Source organism: Erinaceus europaeus, chromosome 13 (genome assembly GCF_950295315.1).
Source record: "Erinaceus europaeus chromosome 13, mEriEur2.1, whole genome shotgun sequence".
NCBI lineage: Eukaryota > Metazoa > Chordata > Mammalia > Eulipotyphla > Erinaceidae > Erinaceus > Erinaceus europaeus.
This window is the reverse complement of record NC_080174.1, coordinates 87,478,846-87,498,101: the sequence shown is the minus strand read 5'-3', so window position 1 is coordinate 87,498,101 and position 19,256 is coordinate 87,478,846. Positions and strand designations below refer to the sequence as shown.

Sequence of the window (19,256 nt, the reverse complement as noted above, 5' to 3'; positions counted from 1 at the left end):
GCCATTTTTTTTAAATGGAGGGCTTCTAATTACTAATGCCACGGAGCATTGGAATGCCCTTTTTTTAAAAAATGTTTATTTATTTGTTCCTTTTTGCTGCCCTAGTTTTTTATTGTTGTAGTTATTATTCTTATTGATATCATTGTTGTTAGGACAGAGAGAAATGGAGAGAAAAGGGGAAGACAGAGAGGGGGAAAGAAAGATAGACACCTGCAGACCTGCTTCACCGCCTGTGAAGCGACTCCCCTGCAGGTGGGGAGCCGGGGTGGAACCTGGATTCTTTTTTTTAAAAGTTAATTAATTATTATTTTTATTTAAGAAAGGGTTAATTAATAAAACCATAGGGTAGGAGGGGTACAATTCCACACAATTCCCACCACCCAGTCTCCATATTCCACCCCCTCCCCTGATAGCTTTCCCATTCTGTATCCCTCTGGGAGCATGGACCCAGGGTCATTGTGGATTGCAGAAGGTAGAAGGTCTGGCTTCAAAAACCTAAAGAATCCAGCAGAAAACTACTGGAAGTTATTAGGCAATATAGCAAGGTATCAGGCTACAAAATCAATGTACAAAAATCAGTGGCATTTCTTTATGCAAACACTAAATCTGAAGAAGAAGACATCCAGAAATCACTCCCATTTACTGTTTCAGCAAAATCAATCAAATACCTAGGAATAAAGTTGACCAAAGAAGTGAAAGACTTATATACTGAAAACTATGAGTCGCTACTCAAGGAAATAGAAACTGATACCAAGAAATGGAAAGATATCCCATGCTCATGGATTGGAAGAATAAATATCATCAAAATGAATATTCTCCCCAGAGCCATATACAAATTTAATGCAATACCCATCAAAGTTCCACCAAGCTTCTTTAAGAGAATAGAACAAACACTACAATCATTTATCTGAAACATGAAAACACCTAGAATTGCCAAACCATCTTAAGGAAAAGAAACAGAAATGGAGGCATCACACTCCCAGACCTTAAACTATATTATAAAGGAACCTGGATTCTTATGCAGGTCCTTGTGCTTCTAGCCACCTGTGCTTAACCCACCGAGCCACTGCTTGCGCTAACCCACTGCGCCACCGCCCAACTCCCTGCAATGCCCTTTTAACTGGTCTGTTCTTTACATTCCCTGCCCACTCCGTTAGTGCACAGCAGATTAATTTTGGTTGCAGATATTTTTCTAGTTCAGCTGAAGGCTGTTGACTTGATGACTGAGACTTCCAAGGGTCTTTGGAGGGCAGGCTGCCAAGGAGGAGTCTGAGCTTCTCCACTCCATTCTTCCAGTAGAACTCAAGTTTGGTCTTAACAGCTGTCTACCCTTAGGACAGAGAGAGATCTTAAAAGGAACGATGTTACCCAAATCAAAAGGTTTTGTTATTGGTAGGTAGGTCTCTTTATACTTGCATGATGGGCAGAGACTATTGGCAGGAGAATATACAACACTCTGGTGGAAGTGTGTCCTTGGGTGGAGAAATACAGCTGAAAGTGAGGAGTGGTGTTACGTAGTCACCTTGCAATGATCTTTTTACTTGTTTTTATTATTTTTATTTATTTATTTTTCTTGCCACCAGGTTATCTCTGGGACTTGGTGCCCGCACTAAGAATCTACTGCTCTCAGAGACCACTTTTTCCCCTTTCTTTCTTTCTTCCTTTTTTTTTTTTTTAGATTTTATTTATTCATGAGAAAAGATGGAGAGAGAACCAGAATCACTCTAATTCATGTGCTGCTAGGGATTGAACTCAGGACTTCATGCTTGAGAGTCCAATGCTTTATCCACTGAGCCACCTCCTGGACCATCCCTTTCTATTTTCTTTGATAGGATAAAGAGAAGTTAAGAGGGGAGAGGTACTAGAGAGGAAGAAAGAAAGACAGACACCTGCAGGGTAGTTTGAGAGAACAAATCACTTTCAGATAGCTGTAGGCAGCTCCAGGGTTCCCATAAGCATGGAACTAAAAGTTCAAGTCAGTCTGGACTCTGGTAGGAAACCAGAGATTTCTGTTGAGAAGAAGCGGGGGGGGGGGGGGGCAGGGGGGGAGGGGGCAGCGGGGTATAGGTGGGGTTGGGCTATCTTGCTTTGCTATTCTTGAAGCCTACCCTTGGCAGGTGCGTTGAACCCTGGTCTTTTCATGGTAATGTGTGTTCAACAACGAGGGCCACCACTCAGCCCCAAAATGATTTTTTAAAAATATCTCATTTATTTATTTATTTGAAGATAGAAGGAGAGAAAGAACCAGACATCACTCTGGTACATTTGCTGCCAGAAATAGAACTTGGGACCTCATACTCAAGAGTCCAGTGCTTTATCCATTGCACCACCTCCCGGACCACTTTTTTTGTAAAATTATAGCACTTAAGTCCTGGGAGGTGCTAGTGCCTTGCATGTCTAAAGCCCTGGGTGTAGGATTTGGTGCTGAATAGAAAAAAAAAGTAAATAAAACAAGAAAGGTATCAGCCAGAGAGAGAGCAGAGTGGCTAAGTGTTGGAGGAGGTCCCAAGTTTGACCCCTGTTAGTGCTTGTGCCAATGATGCTTTGCTTCTCTCTCCTCTTCCTCTGCTCTCTCATTAATAAGTGAATCAATCTTTACAAACAAAAAAAGAACCCTTGAAAGAGCTCAATGGCTCAGCAAAAAGGGCTTCCCTGCCTGATATGCTGAATTCTCATGTCCTATCGCTTGCACCATCATCCATCAGCCATCAGACCTGATCCGTGCTCGGGTGAAAAAACAAACAAACAAACAAAACCCCTCACTAAAATAGATGGATTAGTGACTATCAAATTTTATTTCCTACTTTAATTTTTTAAGATTTATTTAACATTGATTTATATCACAAAAGTTGGGAGGCAGAGTTCCATACCTGGTTGCATGTATGTGAACATATCATATCAACCATCAAAGTCCCAGTGTTGTTACAACAAAGAAACCCCTTAGATTGGGACAACTAGCTTAATGGTTATGCCTGTGGCTTTGAGGTCCTGGGTTCAATCCTCAGCACCACCATTAGTTTCTGGTCTCTCTTTCTGTATCTTTCTCTCTGTATCTCACCTTTATTAAAATCAAGAAATACATATTTAAAAAAGAAAGAGATGGGGAAGGCTGGAAGGGGGCACAGAACTGTGATAGTGGTTGTGGTGTGGAAATATAACTGTTATTATTTGTAAACCATTATTAAGTCAATAATAAAAACAAATTTAAAAAAGAACATCAAAGATGTGATCATAAATAAGTGCTTTGATCTCTCCCTTTTTCTGTTTCTCACATGCACTCTCACAATTTAAAAATATTATGATTGGTTTTTGTTTGTTTTTTTGCCTCCAGGGTTGTTATCACTGAGTGGGCCTCGGTGCCGGCACTAGGAGTGCAGTGCTCCTGGCAGCCATTTTTTTTCCATTTTATTGGGTACGACAGAGAGAAACTGAGAGAGGAGGGGAGATAGGGAGAGAATGACGGGTACCTGCAGACCGGCTTCACTGCTTGTAAAGCTTCACCTCCTGTGGGTGAGAGTGGGGGCTTGAACCCAGGTCCTTGCACAGCTCTTTGTTTAGTACTAAGTGCACTTAACTGGGTGTGCCACTGCCCAGACCCCTGATTTCTTTTCCAGTTTGTGATCCAGCACACTCTCCATATTATCTCCCCCTGCCCTCCACTGTGCCCTTTCTCCCCTTCAGTCTTTTGAAGGCTAAGTCCAAGCCTCCTGCAGACGGTCGTCCTCAACTTTCTTTACAACTGATGCGTCCTTCGAGGTGGACTTGACGCAAGTTTTGATCAGAAAGTACTTCTCTGCCAAGCTTTCTACCTTCCACACTCCTACACTGGAGTGTGAGCAGCTCTGGGTGTGAGACCGTCATATATCTCTTATCTTTAGTACAGTGCCCACATAATAATATGAGATAGATGCTAAATGAATCTACTTAGAGAATAAAGTAAAGAAGTTGTCTGTGTTGGCTTAAATGGAGAGCATGTGTCATGACAGCTTGTTGTTTGAATTTTATTTTAACTTTTCTAGAAGGCAACCAGGACTTGCATCTCTGTCCAAGTCTTTAATTACAGCTTCTGGAAGGAGCAGGGGCTAATGATTTGATGTTGACTCAACTCTGAGCATGATGGCAGTAGTGGTTGGCTAGATAGTCAACCACTGGATGTACCGTAACAGGAAACTGAGTGGAGTCGGCGACTATTCTTCCAAAAAGAGTACAGGTTTACTCATTGTTCACTCAAACCATGATTCTAGGTTATATTCGAATGATGACTGGAATTCTTGCCTCACTCTAACAAATTCATTTCTCCTATAGTCCAAGTATCATCAGACTGTCATCCTTTTTCAGGAAATTCAAGGTAAATATAGTATTCACCACAATTCAACTTCTTTTTTCTCCTGTGGTTATTTATTCAGGGTTTTCTCTGTTGCTATTACTTTTAACCGGAGGACTACTCAGCTCTAGGTATTGATGATGTTAGACATTGAACCTCTTGCATTAACGTCCTGTGTGTTACTGCTGAGCTATTTCTCTGACCCTTTTATCTTATCTTATTTATTTATTTATTCCTGGCCCTTTTATTTATTTACTTATTTACCAGAACACTACACAGCTCTGACTTATGGTGGTGCTGGGGATTGAACCTGGTATCTTGCAGCCTTGGACATGAAAGCTTTCTACCTAGCCATTATGCTATCTCTCCAGCCTCAATTTTTCTTATTATTTGAACATTCCATTTGACTGGCATCTTTAGAGATTCCTTTCTGCACCTGACAGTGTCGAGTGCATAATGAATACTCAAAATGTACTTGATGGGAAGTAGTATGGCTTTCATTATGCATGTAGATGAAGGAAGTCACAGTATCTTCTGAGAAGCTTCAAGAGGCATTTATGCACTGCTTTATTTTGAATGAGAGGCCTGATTTATTTCCTGTCACTTGAAAATTAAATGTTGTGTGGCAGTGCATTTCACAGTCCGTGTACTACATTGGAGAGGTGCAGGTGAAAAAAATACCACGCTGAAATACAGATCAAATGAAAGGGAAAAAAAGTGACAGAAAATTGACTTTAGAGAACTAAATTCGAAATGAGTTAGTGTTTTAATTGAGCACTTACTTGCTTCCTGGATTATAGTTTGTGTAGAGTCAAAATTCTGTCTTAATATGCCACAGATTAGTCAGTCTACTAATATGTCTGGACATACTTTTAGTTGACCAGTGGCTTGGTCTACTAACTTGTACTGCTGTGGAAATAGTTGCTGGGTGGGAGCCAGGCAGTAGCACTGTGGGGTACACGCACATGGAAGCTCAAGACGGGAGAAAGAATCCCAGATCCAGCCCCCCTGGCTCCCCACCTGCAAGGGGGAGCCACTTCACAAGCTGTGAAACAGGTCTGCAGGTGTCTATCTTTCTCTCCCCCTCTCTGTCTTCCCCTCCTCTCTCCATTTCTCTCTGTCCTATCCAACAACAACGACAGTAGTAACAACAGTGATAAACAACAGTAGCAACGAAAGGGAAGAAATAGCCTCTAAGAGCAGTGGACTCATAGTGCAGGCACCAAGCCCCAGGGATAACCCTGGAGGCAAAAAAAAAAAAAAAGTTGCTGGGCTAAGCTGTGTTCAGTTCATTGCTATGGATGGGTAGAGGGGACATTTGCAGTGTGTGCTGAGGTAGCCAGATAATATTGTATTGCTAACCTGGAAGTACTGCAGAGTGGTTATTCACCTGAGCAAACATGACTCAAGTTGTTGCCCTGAGCCCATCCAGTCTTTTTTTAAATATGCAAACTCTGTGGATCCGTTGAACCACTCTGGTCACTAAGGCCTTTATTACAGGTACCAATTAGTTGACTGTGGCTTCATCAAAGGTTGTCAATAATTCCAGCTTCTGCTTCATGCTTTTCTCTTATAATAACCAGTTCCTATCTTTAAATTTCAAGATAAAAAAAAAATCAAACAATCATTTGGTTTTTTACAGTTTTATGATCCTAACAGTTACAATGTTGACTATAGTCCGTGAAAACACCTTCTATAGTAGACAACTGCTATTAACACATTTTGTTTTTAGTTTACTTTGATATGTTTTTAATATAAAGACATACCTGGGAATTTGTTTTAACTTGAATGGGAAGTTTTCCTTAATTGTAGACATATTTAAATGCTTAAGTATGAGACTATTTAATTTATCAGGCAATACAGATGTTCTGCCTTTTGAGTACTACCAGAAAAACTGAAAATAGTGAGTTATCTTCAGGTTTCAAAGTCACACAGAAAAGTTATGTGAACTAGGATTAATATATTTAAGTGGAAAAAAATATGATTCTCACAGTATAGCTTGAGGTACACATGAGGCTTCTCCAAGTTCATTACCATGACTTTATGAAAATATTAGTATTCCTGGAATTTGTTTCTTTATGCAAGAAACAGTAGGCTAATGAAGAATGAAATAATTCAGGCCGTTACAAAGGCAGAGTTCACCGTGTTCGTTACAAGGGCATCTTCTGTGCTGGTAAAGTGTTCAGATTCTCTTATGAACTATGGAATGTGGTTTTGGAGTTTAGGTGAAGAGCTCAGCAAGTTAATTCTTTTTTCCTTTGGGTCTAAGGAAGAAGAAATAAGGAGGAAAAAAAAAGAAGAAATGGAAAAAAATAGGTTCCTTATGAAAGAAAAGAAAATTTGAAAATACACTTAACTGTTTTCTGCAGCAAAGACTGAATTTGTGCTAGTCAAAAGAGAAAAAAAGAGCTTGCAGCTTTCTCCAACCCCATTATAAAGGGTTCAGTTATCAGTGTCATTGATCTTTCTAATGTCTACAGGCTGTTAAGTTGAGTCAGGTTAGCCATAATTTGATATTTCTTTTTTTATAATTTATACTTCTAATAATAAGCTAGATGTCTGGCTTTGAATGGCTTTGTTGTAAAACACCTTGGCAATTCAGCTTTTGAGTCTGAAGCAAATACTTCTGGCATAGATTATTTAATAGTGACCAAGTGTTGCAGTGTTCAGGACTCTCAGTGAGTGAGCGAAAATCTTAAAATACTGTACTGCTGTTTTCTTGTACACTATAATGGCTTTATCATGACTATGTAGACATTAGACTTTGCTATTAAAATTATGGGAGAGAAAGATTCAAAAGTAGGGCATGGCATTCACAATACACGTTTGAGCTGCCATAGTGACTTTATTCCTGCTAGCTATATCCCCTTAGTTGGTGTCTGATCTCCATATAAGAAAGTGTTTGGTTCTCATACTAGATTTGAAATCATAATATACAAAGTGTCATACATCTAGAATTCAACATAGTTAGGACATGCAAACAAAACATAGTTTATACTATTTTCTTTTTCACTGTTAGCTTTCAGAGAAGAGTTTAATAAGTAGATTTTAAAAGCATAGTGAACTGGCACGATTGACATACTGTCTATTGATGCTTTGTATCGTTATGTGATAGAGTAAATACCCTCCCCAAGCCATTTCAAATTTACATATGTTTCTAGGATTTTCATTGTCATGACTATATAACAGAATCGTCATCCTTTCCTAGCATTAAGATTTGCTACACAGTGATTATTTTTCTACAAACTGGACTTCGTTTTTATATTCCATTGAAAAGTCTCAGTTTTCTTTATGTGAGTCCTGCTAGGTCACTATGCTCAGGGAGGGTATTTACTCTATCAGGATCAATCGACAGTATTTGAAACAGTGTTCTGAAGATGGCAGCTTGAGGACAGCACTTGGCCTACTCTCCACACACATACACACACACACAAAACACTTGAAATCCTAGAAATTCCAAGTGAGAGCAGGATTTTCAGGCCGGTAGGAGAGAAACTATAGAGGAGGGAAAAAGAGAAACCACATTGGAACATTATAACCCATCTATGAGCTGACAAAAGGAAGCAGAAAAAGGACCAAGGAGAAGAAAGGAGTACCACCAAGTTACAGATGCTACCATGGTGCCAACCTGCCCTCCCTGGGCAGACAACCTCACCAATGTGTCCTGGAGCCCCACCTCCCCAGAGCCCTGCCCCACTAGGGAAAGACAGAAACAGGCTGGGGGTGTGGATCCACCTGCCAACATCCATGTCCAGTGGAGAAGCAATGACAGAAGCCAGACCTTCCCACCTTCTGCACCCCATCAAGAATTTTGGTCCATACTCCCAGATAGATAAAGAACAGGGAAACTTCCTATGGAAAGGATAGGATAGAGAACTCTGGTGGTGGGAATTATACCCATCTTATCCTATAGTCTTGTTAATCATTATTAAATCACTCATAAAAGAAAGGTAATGTCAACAAGGGCAGCAAAAGGGAAAAGTAAATAAATACATAAAAAAGAAAGGTAATGCAAACAGAACAAAACAGAAGGACAGTGTTGTATTGAGCCTTAAACTGGCAGTCCAACATGGAGCAGAACAGAAGAATCTTCCAGAAGTATCCAGCGGCAATGTGAGATAAAGTGGATGTCAGAGATCGACATGAAGAGAGAACCTGCTTAGTGAACAATAGTTTTGGTGTTTAGAAAAAGTACAAACAAAACATCACTTCATCTTTTACATTAAAACAAGGACCAGAGGCCCCCACAAAGAATTGTACCCCTGTTATTTTACAGTCTTGTTAATCACTATTAAATTACTAGTAAAAAATAAAATAAAATAAAAAAGGACCAGATGCATCAACTATTTAAAAAACTTTTAAAAATTGTGAAAAATAAATAGGAATTAATAAAGATGGATTTGTATTGGATTTGGAGATGAACTTTGAGTGATTCTTAGGTTCTCTTCCCTACCCTTTTCCTATTATTTGATATATAGTTAATATATTTAAATTTTATTATTTAATATATATTTGAACAGTGTTATGTAATTATTTTTTTATTTAAGAAAAGATTAATTAACAAAACCATAGGGTAGGAGGCGTACAATTCCACACAATTCCTACCACCCAATCTCCATATTCCACCCCCTCCCCTGATAGCTTTCCCATTCTCTATCCCTCTGGGAGCATGGACCCAGGGTCATTGTGGATTGCAGAAGGTGGAAGGTCTGGCTTCTGTAATTGCTTCCCCACTGAACATGGGCGTTGACTGGTCGGTCCATACTCCCAGTCTGCCTCTCTCTTTCCCCAGTAGGGTGTGTCTCTGGGGAAGCTGAGCTCCAGGACATATTGGTGGGGTCTTCAGTCCAGGGAAGCCTGGCCGGCATCCTGAAGACATCTGGAACCTGGTGACTGAAAAGAGAGTTAACACACGAAGCCAAACAATTTGTTGAGCAATCATGGACCCAAAGCTTGGAATAGTGGAGAGGAAGTGTTAGGGGGGTACTCACTGCAAACTCTAGTGTACTTCTGCTTTCAGGTATATATTTTGCAGTAGTTTATGGATACGTGTGAACATAAGCTCTCTCTCACAGAAACTGGTGCATATCTAGGTTTTGGGACTTTGTTAGAAAGTGAACAAACACCTCATCACAGACCCCTGCAAGCATCAACCCGGCTTTGACCTAGCACGTTATGATTGGGCCCTCCTCAATCGCTATCGAACAGGCCATGGCCGGTGCACCGCTATGTTCCATCGCTGGGGAGCCAGAGATGACCCAAACTGCCCCTGCGGCTACAGACAGACTATGACCCACATAGTCAATGACTGCCACCTCTCCAGATTCAAAGGAGGTCTCGAAACTTTACATCAGGCTCAACCTGATGCTGTTGACTGGCTACGGAAGAAGGGCAAACGCTAGAAGAAGAAAAGAAAGTGAACGACCTGAGATGAAATTAGAGTATACTATGAAAGGAGAGGTCTCACCCGAGTAATGAAGCTGAAGGGTTGTCATTCCACAAGTGAAGTCTCTGGACACAGTCTGAGCTGAAGCATGTTGAGGTGGCAATCATTGTGTTGGTTAGGTTGTGATCGGCAGATGCAATATTATTTGATATGGATTGGGAGAGGCATACGGGAAAGTGGGCCCTATCCTAAGGTTCCAGGACTGGAGGAAGTAGAGGCTCTATAGTGGAGATGTGAGGTTCCTGCTATCTTAGGGTTCAAAAAGACAATCAATAGTTAATGTTATCATCACATTATTTGGTAATTGGGTTAACTTTGAAAAGTCCTTTTGTTAGGGTTTGCTGTACAGTACCCAGTATCTTGTATATAGCTGTGCTATTGGTTGAGTGTTATGTAATTCTAAAGAACAATCTTAAAATAGTGTTAGACTCAGGCAGATTGTACATATTATGCTGTGGAAGGACCCCGGTTCAAGTCCTAGTTCCCACCTTCAAGGGGAAGCTTTATAAAGGTTAGAGCAGGGCTGCGGGTGTCTCTCCTTCTCTGTCTCTTCCTCACTATCAAAATGTAATCGAAGAAAAGAAAGGACAGTATTCAGTAGAAAATAGGAGCCCTGTGAGATTGTGGTGGTCATGGCAGAACCCAGCAATCAACCCTGATGAGGGAGGGGGTCTTAGAAATTAATCATCCGGGGCGGGGTGGTTGTGTAGCCGGTGAAGTGCACGTATTCACAAGGATTCCAGTTTGAGCCCCAGGCTCCCTACATGCAGGGTGGGGGTGTCACTTCACAAGCAGAGATACAGGTCTGCAGGTGTCTTATCTTTCTCTATCTTCCCCCTCCTCTCTCAATTTCTCTCTGTCCTATCCAATAAAATGGAAAAAAATGGTCACCAGGAGCAATGGATTCATAGAGCTCCAGTGATAACCCTGGAGGCAAAATAAATAGTCATCATCATCATCATCATCATCACCTTGATTGAGCCTTCAAAACCAATCATTTTAGTTTCCTGAAATCTGTATGGCTTGAACCTACTTGATTATCTGACAGTGACTTGCTATACCTGGCGTCAAGCCTAGGCCTTATTCATCTACTGTGCTCTGTAAAACTTCAGAGGCCTCCAAGTCTGCAGACAGATGATTTTTGTGACATATGTTTAGAGACGTCAAGTCTCTAAATGGTCATAAACAGACCATTTCAGTCCATAGCAATGGTTGAAAAGACAATTGAAAATCTTTCAGGAACACCTCATTACCATGGAGGAATTCTTTTATTTATTTATTCCCTTTTGTCGCCCTTGTTGTTTTATTGTTGTAGTTATGATTGTTGTTGTTACTGATGTTGTCGTTGTTGGATAGGACAGAGAGAAATGGAGAGAGAAGGGGAAGACAGAGAGGGGGAGAGAAAGACAGACACCTGCAGACCTGCTTCACCGCCTGTGAAGCGATACCACTGCAGGTGGGGAGCCAGGGGGGTCGAACCAGGTACCATGGAGGAATTCTTACTTGTATTCAGGGAATTCTAAATTTTGGTATTACTAATCTCAGGTTTGGGATAAGAATTATGGAAAAGGTGGAGAGAAAACAGTAGTAGAAAGCAGATTATCCAGACGAGACCTCTTCATGGATGATTATTTTAAAACAGAAAACCCTTTCTTTTCAGCTCCAGGGCCTACCACGGCAGTGTCCTACATGTCAGTGAAATGTGTGGACGTCCGGAAAAACCATCACAAGACCAAGTGGCTGATGCCTTGGGGACCCAACCAATGTGACAAGATCCGAGACATCGATGAAGCCATTCCAAGGGAAATTGAAGCCAATGACATTGTGTTTTCTGTTCACATTCCCCTTCCGGCCATGGAGATGAGTCCTTGGTTCCAGTTCATGTTGTTTATCCTGCAACTGGATATCGCGTTCAGACTAAACAACCAAATCCGTAAGTGTACTCTTCTCTCTTCCTTCTCCTGCCTTGGGGGAGGGAGGGACGGCATCTTTTCAGGTGTTTTTAGAGCCAGTTCTACTAAGAGTCAATATTACTGATGCTCCTGGCAGATAATGATTGCTCGCTACTTACTCACTAAGTCCTTTCTAGAGGACTCTACCTGTATTAATCCACTTACTTCTTTTCCTTTAAGGAAGGATTTATTTGAGAAACAGATGAGCAATTGGGAAGGGTTGGGGGGTAGGGAAAAGAAAGAACCATCAGATGAGAACTGGGGACTTGGACCCAAATTATTTTTTTATTGTTATTGATTTATTTATAAAATAAAAAATATTAACAAAAGCATAGGATAAGAGGGGTACAATTCCATACAATTCCTACCACCAAAGTTTCATATCCCATCCCCTTCCTTGATAGCTTTCCTATTCTTTATCCCTCTAGGAGTATGGACCCAGGATAATTATGGTGAAGGTAGAAGGTGGAAGGTCTGACTTCTGTAATTGCTTCTCCACTGAACATGGGTGTTGGCAGGTTGATCCATACTCCCAGTCTGTCTCTCTCTTTCCCTAGTGGGGCAGGGCTCTGGGGAGGTGGGGGTTCAGGGTACATTGGTGAGGACCCAAATTCTTGAGCCTGGCAGTGTGTGTGTTAAGCAGGTGAGCCACTGCCCAACTGTTAATCCATTTCATCTTTCTACCAGTACCAACTAAAACATTGGGCACACATATTTTAATCAAACAAACAATAAACACTAGATATTAGTGAAGTTGTCCAAGACCAGAAGTCCAGATAGTAGAACTAGGATTCAAACCCAGGCAGCCTGGCTTCAGATCTCTGGTCTTTTTTTTTTTTTTAAACTTATTCCCTTTTGTTGCCCTTGTTGTTTTTTATTGTTGTTATTGATATCATCGTTGTTGAATAGGACAGAGAGAAATGGAGAGAGGAAGGGAAGACAGAGAGGGGGAGAGAAAGATAGACACCTGCAGACCTGCTTCACCGCCTGTGAAATGATTCCCCTGCAGGTGGGGAGGCAGTGGCTCGAACTGGGATCCTTATGCCGGTCCTTGCGCTTTGTGCCACGTGCACTACCGCTCGACTCCCCAGAGCTCTGTTCTAACCACCAACTTTCCTCACTTCTTTAGCTCCACAAGAGAGCTCTCCCCAGTGGAATGGTTTGAGAATTTCTGTCAAGGCTGATGCTCCAAAATATCTTTTTCCGCTGGACTTTGAAAAAAGCTGTCATCTTGGGGGAAGGACAGGGATAGTCACTGTCAAGTAGGAATATAATGCCTGTTTCTTCGTGAAACCAAGTGATTTTCCTGGCTAGTTGTGGTTACATACAGACTCTAAGGACACAGATATCTAAGCACTTCACAAGGGAATTTTTTTTAATTGTTTCTGAGTGGCAGATCCTTGAGTTTCAGATGAAAGAAACCATTTCTTTCTTTCTGTCTGTCTGTCTGTCTGTCTGTCTTTCCTTTCTTGATCTATAATGAAATGAGTGGAAGAACGGACCCAGTCAATTTGGGGCTATCTATACATTAATGCACTCTCCCCGCCCCACCCCAGTTTTAATTTTTATGCATCAGCAGTAGCCTTGGTATGAAACCGTCTGGTAACGGCTATGGTGTGCTCTTCCCCATTCCCTTCACCCCCTCCCCACAATTACCAGAGCACAGCTCTGCTCTGGCTTATGGTGGTGCTCTGGGGATTGAACCTGGAACTTGGGAGCCTCAGGCTTGAAAGTCTTTTTTCATAACCATTATGCTATCTCTCCAGCTCAATATACAATCATATGACTTTTGCTTGCTCTGTTTTCTTTCTTTCTTTTAGTTTTCACCAGGGTTATCACTGGTGCTTGTTATCTGTATGATAAACCCACTGCTCCTGGCGGCCATGTTTCCTTTTTTTCTTGTTTTTTTTTCCCTTCCTTTATTAATTTGATAGGACACAAAGAATTGAGAGGGGAGTGGGAGGCAAAGAGGAAGAGAGAAAGTGAGACACCTGGAGACCTGATTCACCACTTGTAAAGCTTTCCCTCTGCAGTTGGGGAGTGAGGGCTCAAACCTGGGTCCTTGCTCAAGGTAATATAGGTGCTTAAGTGGGAGCTCCCTTGCCAGGTCCCTCTTTTTTATTTTTTTAATTATCTTTATTTATTTATTGATAGAGACAGTCAGAAATTGAGAGGGAAGAAGGTGATAGAGAGGGAGAGAGACAGAGAGACACCTGCACACTGCTTCACCACTTGCAAAGCTTTCCTCCTGCAGATGGGGATTGAGGATTTAAACCTGGGTCTTTGAACATTGTAACATGTGCGCTCAACCAGGTACCCAGCCTGCCAGGTCCCTCCTTACTAAATCCTTTTTTTTGCCTCCAGGGTTATTTCTGGGGCTCAGTGCCTGCACCATGAATCCACTGCTACTGGAAGCTATTTTTTCCCCTTCCATTGCCTTTGTTGTTTTATTGTTGTGTGGTTATTATTGTTGTTGTTATTGATGTTGTTGTTGTTGGATAGGACAGAGAGAAATGAAGAGAGGAAGGGAAGACAGAGGGGGAGAGAAAGACAGACACCTGCAGACCTGCTTCACCGCCTGTGAATCGACTCCCCTGCAGGTGGGGAGCTGGGGACTCGAACAGGGATCCTTACTCCCGTCCTTGCGCTTTGCACCACTGTGCACTTAACCCGCTGCGCTGCCGCCCGACTCCCACTTTCTTTTTCATATTTTTCATTGCTAACTTAACATATTTTCTCCACAGCCTCAAAAAGGAATAATTCGATGTTCCATAATCCTGTCCAGAGGCTTCCCCCACCTTTGTGAGGGAAAAGTCTTTTCTCATCTTGGTCTTACTTATATCTCTCTTTACTGACAATCCTCTTCCTGCAAAAGAATGCAAGACTTCCTGTGGAAGTCCACTCATCTCTGTTATCATTGTCACAGGCCCTTGGAGACTTGTCTGGACCTTGGTTACTGGGAGAAGAAAGAGAAAAACAAAAAATGTCCTTCTACTCGTCTAGGTTCTTTGACCGGTTTCATAACTAAAGTGACACAGAACAGAGGAAAAACAAATTTATTTCTTTCATATACAGAGGAACTCCACAAAGATATAGACCTCCTCAGGAAACCTGTTTGTCCACTAGGTCACTTGTTTATTTCTTAAGATATTCAGGAATATGAGTCAACAGTCTGATGAAGAGGTACAGAAGGTAAGGTCCCAAACACAGGGATTTCTGTCATCATGGAGTTTGAGTCAAACAGTGTCACAGAGTAGTGTTCTGTTCACTAACCTAGATGTCCCTCACTCTTTTTGTATTCTATTGACTTATTTACTAGATCACTGCTAAACTCTGGCTTATGTTGGTTCCAGGATTTCAACCCAGGACCTCTGAGCCTCAGACATGAATCTGTTGTGTGAACAGTGGTGCTGTCTCCCTGGCCAGTCCTCTTGCATTTTTATGAAGCTGAGAATGATTATATGACTTGCTTCTATCCTTTCCTTAGAAATAAGACAGAAATGTGATCTCTTTAACATAAACCCAGTTGTGGCAAAAATAAAGGTCTCTTTATTTTAACGAAAGATGCAGAGAAAGACCAGAGCCCTGTTCAGCTCTAGTTTTCGGTGGTTCTGGGGAATGAACCTGGAACTTCAGAGTCTCAGGCATGAAAGGTTTTTGCAGAATCATTATGCTATGTCCCCAGATCAAAAAGTAAACTTCTTGTCAGAACAGATTGGGTATCTTCAGGGTAGTATGACATAGAAGGAGCTATTTGTCAATATTATGCTATCTATTTTCAGGAATGGAAATAAATTAATAGAATGAAAGATACTCCTGTTTCTCTTATTGTATAGGACATTTTGGTGGTTTGGGGATTTCTGAAACAGGAACTGTGGACCAAGACCAAAACTATGTAAGAAATACATTTTTTTTTCACCATGGTTACTGCTGGGACTCAGTACCAGCACTGTGAATGAACCCACCACTCTTGGTGCCTTCATCTCTGACCCCTTTTTCATTCTATTTTATTTAATAGAACAGAAAGAAATTGAGAGGGGGAAGCAGAGATAGGTAGATAGACAGACAGACAGACAGATAGACAGATACCTATAGACCTTCACCTCTTATAAAGCAAACCCCCCTGTGGGTGGGAAGTGGGGACTCTAGCCCAGCGCCTTGCACATATTAATATGTATGCTCACCCAGGTCTCACCTGGCTCTCTATAAGTAATAACGTTTGACAATCTGAATGGCCAAATATGTATTTTAAACACAGTGAGATTATTTCTTAGTTTCTGGTTTGTAAAATTTGTCAAAATGTAAACTAAAAAAAAAAAACATTTATTTACAGTGCTGAAGCTGAATAAATGATTATTTGCAAATGAACAATCTGGATTTATTTGAAAATTCTATATTTCAGTTCAAAACTCAGTACACGCATGGGAGCTGGGCGGTAGCGAAGCGGGTTAAGCGCATGTGTCGCAAAGTGCAAGGACCAGCATAAGGAACCCGGTTTGAGCCCCCGGCTCCCCACCTGCAGGGGAGTCCCTTCACAGACAGTGAAGCAGGTCTGCAGGTATCTGTCTTTCTCTCCCCCTCTGTCTTCTCCTCCTCTCTCCATTTCGGTCCTCTCCAATAACAATGACATCAATAACCACAACAATGTTAAACAACAAGGGCAACAAAAGGGAAAATAAATAAATAAATATCAAAAAGAAAATAAATAAAAAACAAAACTCAGTGCATTTATTGATATGATGAACTAAGTGCTGTCATGAACTGATAGAGATCAAAGTAGCAAAAGGTATTTGAGATACTTCCCATTAGTAGGAAGCTTTCTTTAAATTTTTTTCCTCTTAATTTTTTATTAGTGATTTAACAATGGTTAACAAGATTTTAAGATAATGGGGATACAGTTCTCATCACTGGAGTTCTGTGTCCCATCCCCTCCATTGGAAGCTAGCTTCCCTATTCTATATCCTTCTGGGAGTATGGACCCTAATTCTTTATGGGGTGCAGAGGGTGGGAGTTCTGACTTCTGTAATTGCTTCTCCACTGGACATGAGTGTTAGCAAGTCCATCCATACCCCCAGCCTGCCCGTTAAAATTTTGGTTGTTTTTTTTTGGACTAGAAAGAGCTCATTGTATAGGGCTCCTACCTTGCCTTGCATGCAATCCACTGGCACCAGATTATAGTGTAGTTGTCTTTTAAGTGACTACAATACTCATTCAACACACTTTAAAAAATACTTTTCTGAAATCTTTTGCTAGAATTTTATTGTCAGAATCTATCATTGACTTTTAAAGTTTTCACATGAACTTACTTGAGATACTGCATTATTTTACTAAATAATTTGGATACCAAGTTCCAAAGCCTCTCGGTCAACCACCTTACCGAAAGCAGCACAGCAAGATAATTTAACACTTTCTTTGTAACCTGAAAATGGAACCACCTTCAAATAATTGCTCAAGTATTAGATTTCACTCTAAACAACCACCTTTCATAGTAAGGGACTAATGGGTAATTGACCTTTCAGTGACTTATCAGTTACAAATTCTGAGCAAGTTTTATCTCTCAATCTGTAAGTGGGCCTGGACTAATTTTTCCTTGAACATTTCAAAAGCATAGGATTAACACTTTTGCCAAGGGAAAAACAAACAAACAAATAAATGTGTTTTCTGTAGAGTTGGAGTTATAAGAACACAGGATTCCATTTCCATTTTGAAGTATTAAGAAATGGAGGGGGGAGTCGGGCTGTAGCGCAGAGCGCAAAACGCAAGGACCGGTGTAAGGATCCCACTCCCCACCTGCAGGGGGTCGCTTCACAGGCGGTGAAGCAGGTCTGTAGGTGTCTGTCTTTCTCTCCCCCTCTCTGTCTTCCCCTTCTCTCTCCACTTCTCTGTATCCTATCCAACAACAACAATAATAACTACAACAATAAAACAAGGGCAACAAAAGGGAATAAATAAATAAAAATAAAAAAAAGCAGTTTAAAAAAAAAGAAATGGAAGGAAAGTAGCTAGAATTAAAGATGTCAAAAGAAAGCCACCTGATACATCTTGAAGAATACTTATCCATGTGAGGCACTTTCTAAAATCAAGTTCTGTAACTTGAAAATATTCTCTAGAGTGGGTGTCCCTTAGCCTTTTAAAATTTTGTTATTGATTGTGCAATCTATGAATGTATTACGTGTTTGGATTAGTTAAAATGGTGCTACTGTAATGGGTATGTCATTATAATAGAATGCCCTACTGATTATAACTGCATTTCACATACTTCAAATAACTTCAGACTCTCCATGGGGTTTCTTTTTGAGGAACCTGGGTACAGGGATCAAAGGAAGATTGATTTTTTTTTTTAGACCTGTCTCTGTTTAACTTTCATATCCACAGGCTGTTGAAATAGCAGCACTGAGATTCTGTGGCAGAAAGCCTCAAGTTGGGTAGCTCTCTCTTAAGTAGTATGAATCTAGGATATTCAGGAGCCTAAAATACTCCTTAGACTTAAGAAATACTGAAAAATGATGTGGGGAGGAAAAAGACCAGGGTGACTCTTCTGTTCTTAGGTATTAAAGTTATTCTGTTTTGCCTTGAGCTCTAGGCTGTACCCAGCCTTACTACTGAGTGTTAAGTCTTACTTGCTTGTCTCAGTATTTCAAATGACTACATGAAGTGATGGCACTATTTCTATAACAGAGGAGTGTTTCTTTTTTCTCTCTGACTAAAAGTAGGCTTCCAATAAAAAAAATAGCATATCATTACTCAGTCAATTTTGAAGTTAGATGGCTGAGTTTTTTTTCCAGGGAAAAATTACTAACATTTTATAGTGCCTTTCCGTTTGTATACCTATCATGGAATCTTAGGTAAAGCCTACATAGATACATTTAGACTAAAGGCACAATCTTTTGACTGGAAAAAATAAACTATCACATAATCCAAAACAACTAGGGTTGAATTTGTTGATGGAGGGAAGTCAAGGAATCCTTTTGTGGAGTTATTGTTAGCCATCAGCAAGAGTCATCAGCAAGAGTCTTCATTGCTTGTTTTCAGATGCCTCTGAGTAAGGACAACAGCAAAGACCTTTCATTGGGCAGAAGAGTTCAACCCTCATGCCGCTATCACTGCTGGGCTGAGACAGGCCACTGGTAATGTGGGAGTAGTAAAATGATTTGATTTCCATGCTGCATCAGATTTGACAAAAAAAAATATTGATGCAACTACTTTGATAAAATCTAACTCCAGATTTATTAGGAATTCCCACTTACACTCTTCCTGCAAGAGAGACCTTCTTTGATCCATGCCTGTGTTATGGTCTCTATTTATAAAAACTATAACCTCTTCATCTATTGTGCTCTGAGTCAGTCAGTGCAGAAATAAAATCTTATTATTTTTCGTCTGTTCTCTGACCTTTCACCTTCAAGAAAAGATAAATCAAGAAACCCCTAACCTGCCAGAAAGATCCAAGACACAGGTGAAGTAGGGTTCACAGGAGGAATAGGGTTTACAGGTGGAGTAGGGTTCATAGGAGGAATAGGGTTCTCAGGTGTTTTAG

The 19,256-nt window shown here is 40.8% G+C and overlaps 1 protein-coding gene across 3 annotated transcripts in view; it reads left to right on the top strand.

Moving 5' to 3' along the window:
• Positions 1-19,256, top strand: part of WLS (Wnt ligand secretion mediator) — a 168,970-nt gene that overhangs the window by 39,894 nt on the left and 109,820 nt on the right. For all 3 annotated transcript variants that reach the window (XM_060206396.1, XM_060206394.1, XM_060206395.1), the window contains exon 2: positions 11,431-11,703. In XM_060206396.1, coding sequence (XP_060062379.1) covers positions 11,431-11,703 — 273 coding nt within the window. The remainder of the gene's footprint in view (positions 1-11,430; positions 11,704-19,256) is intronic.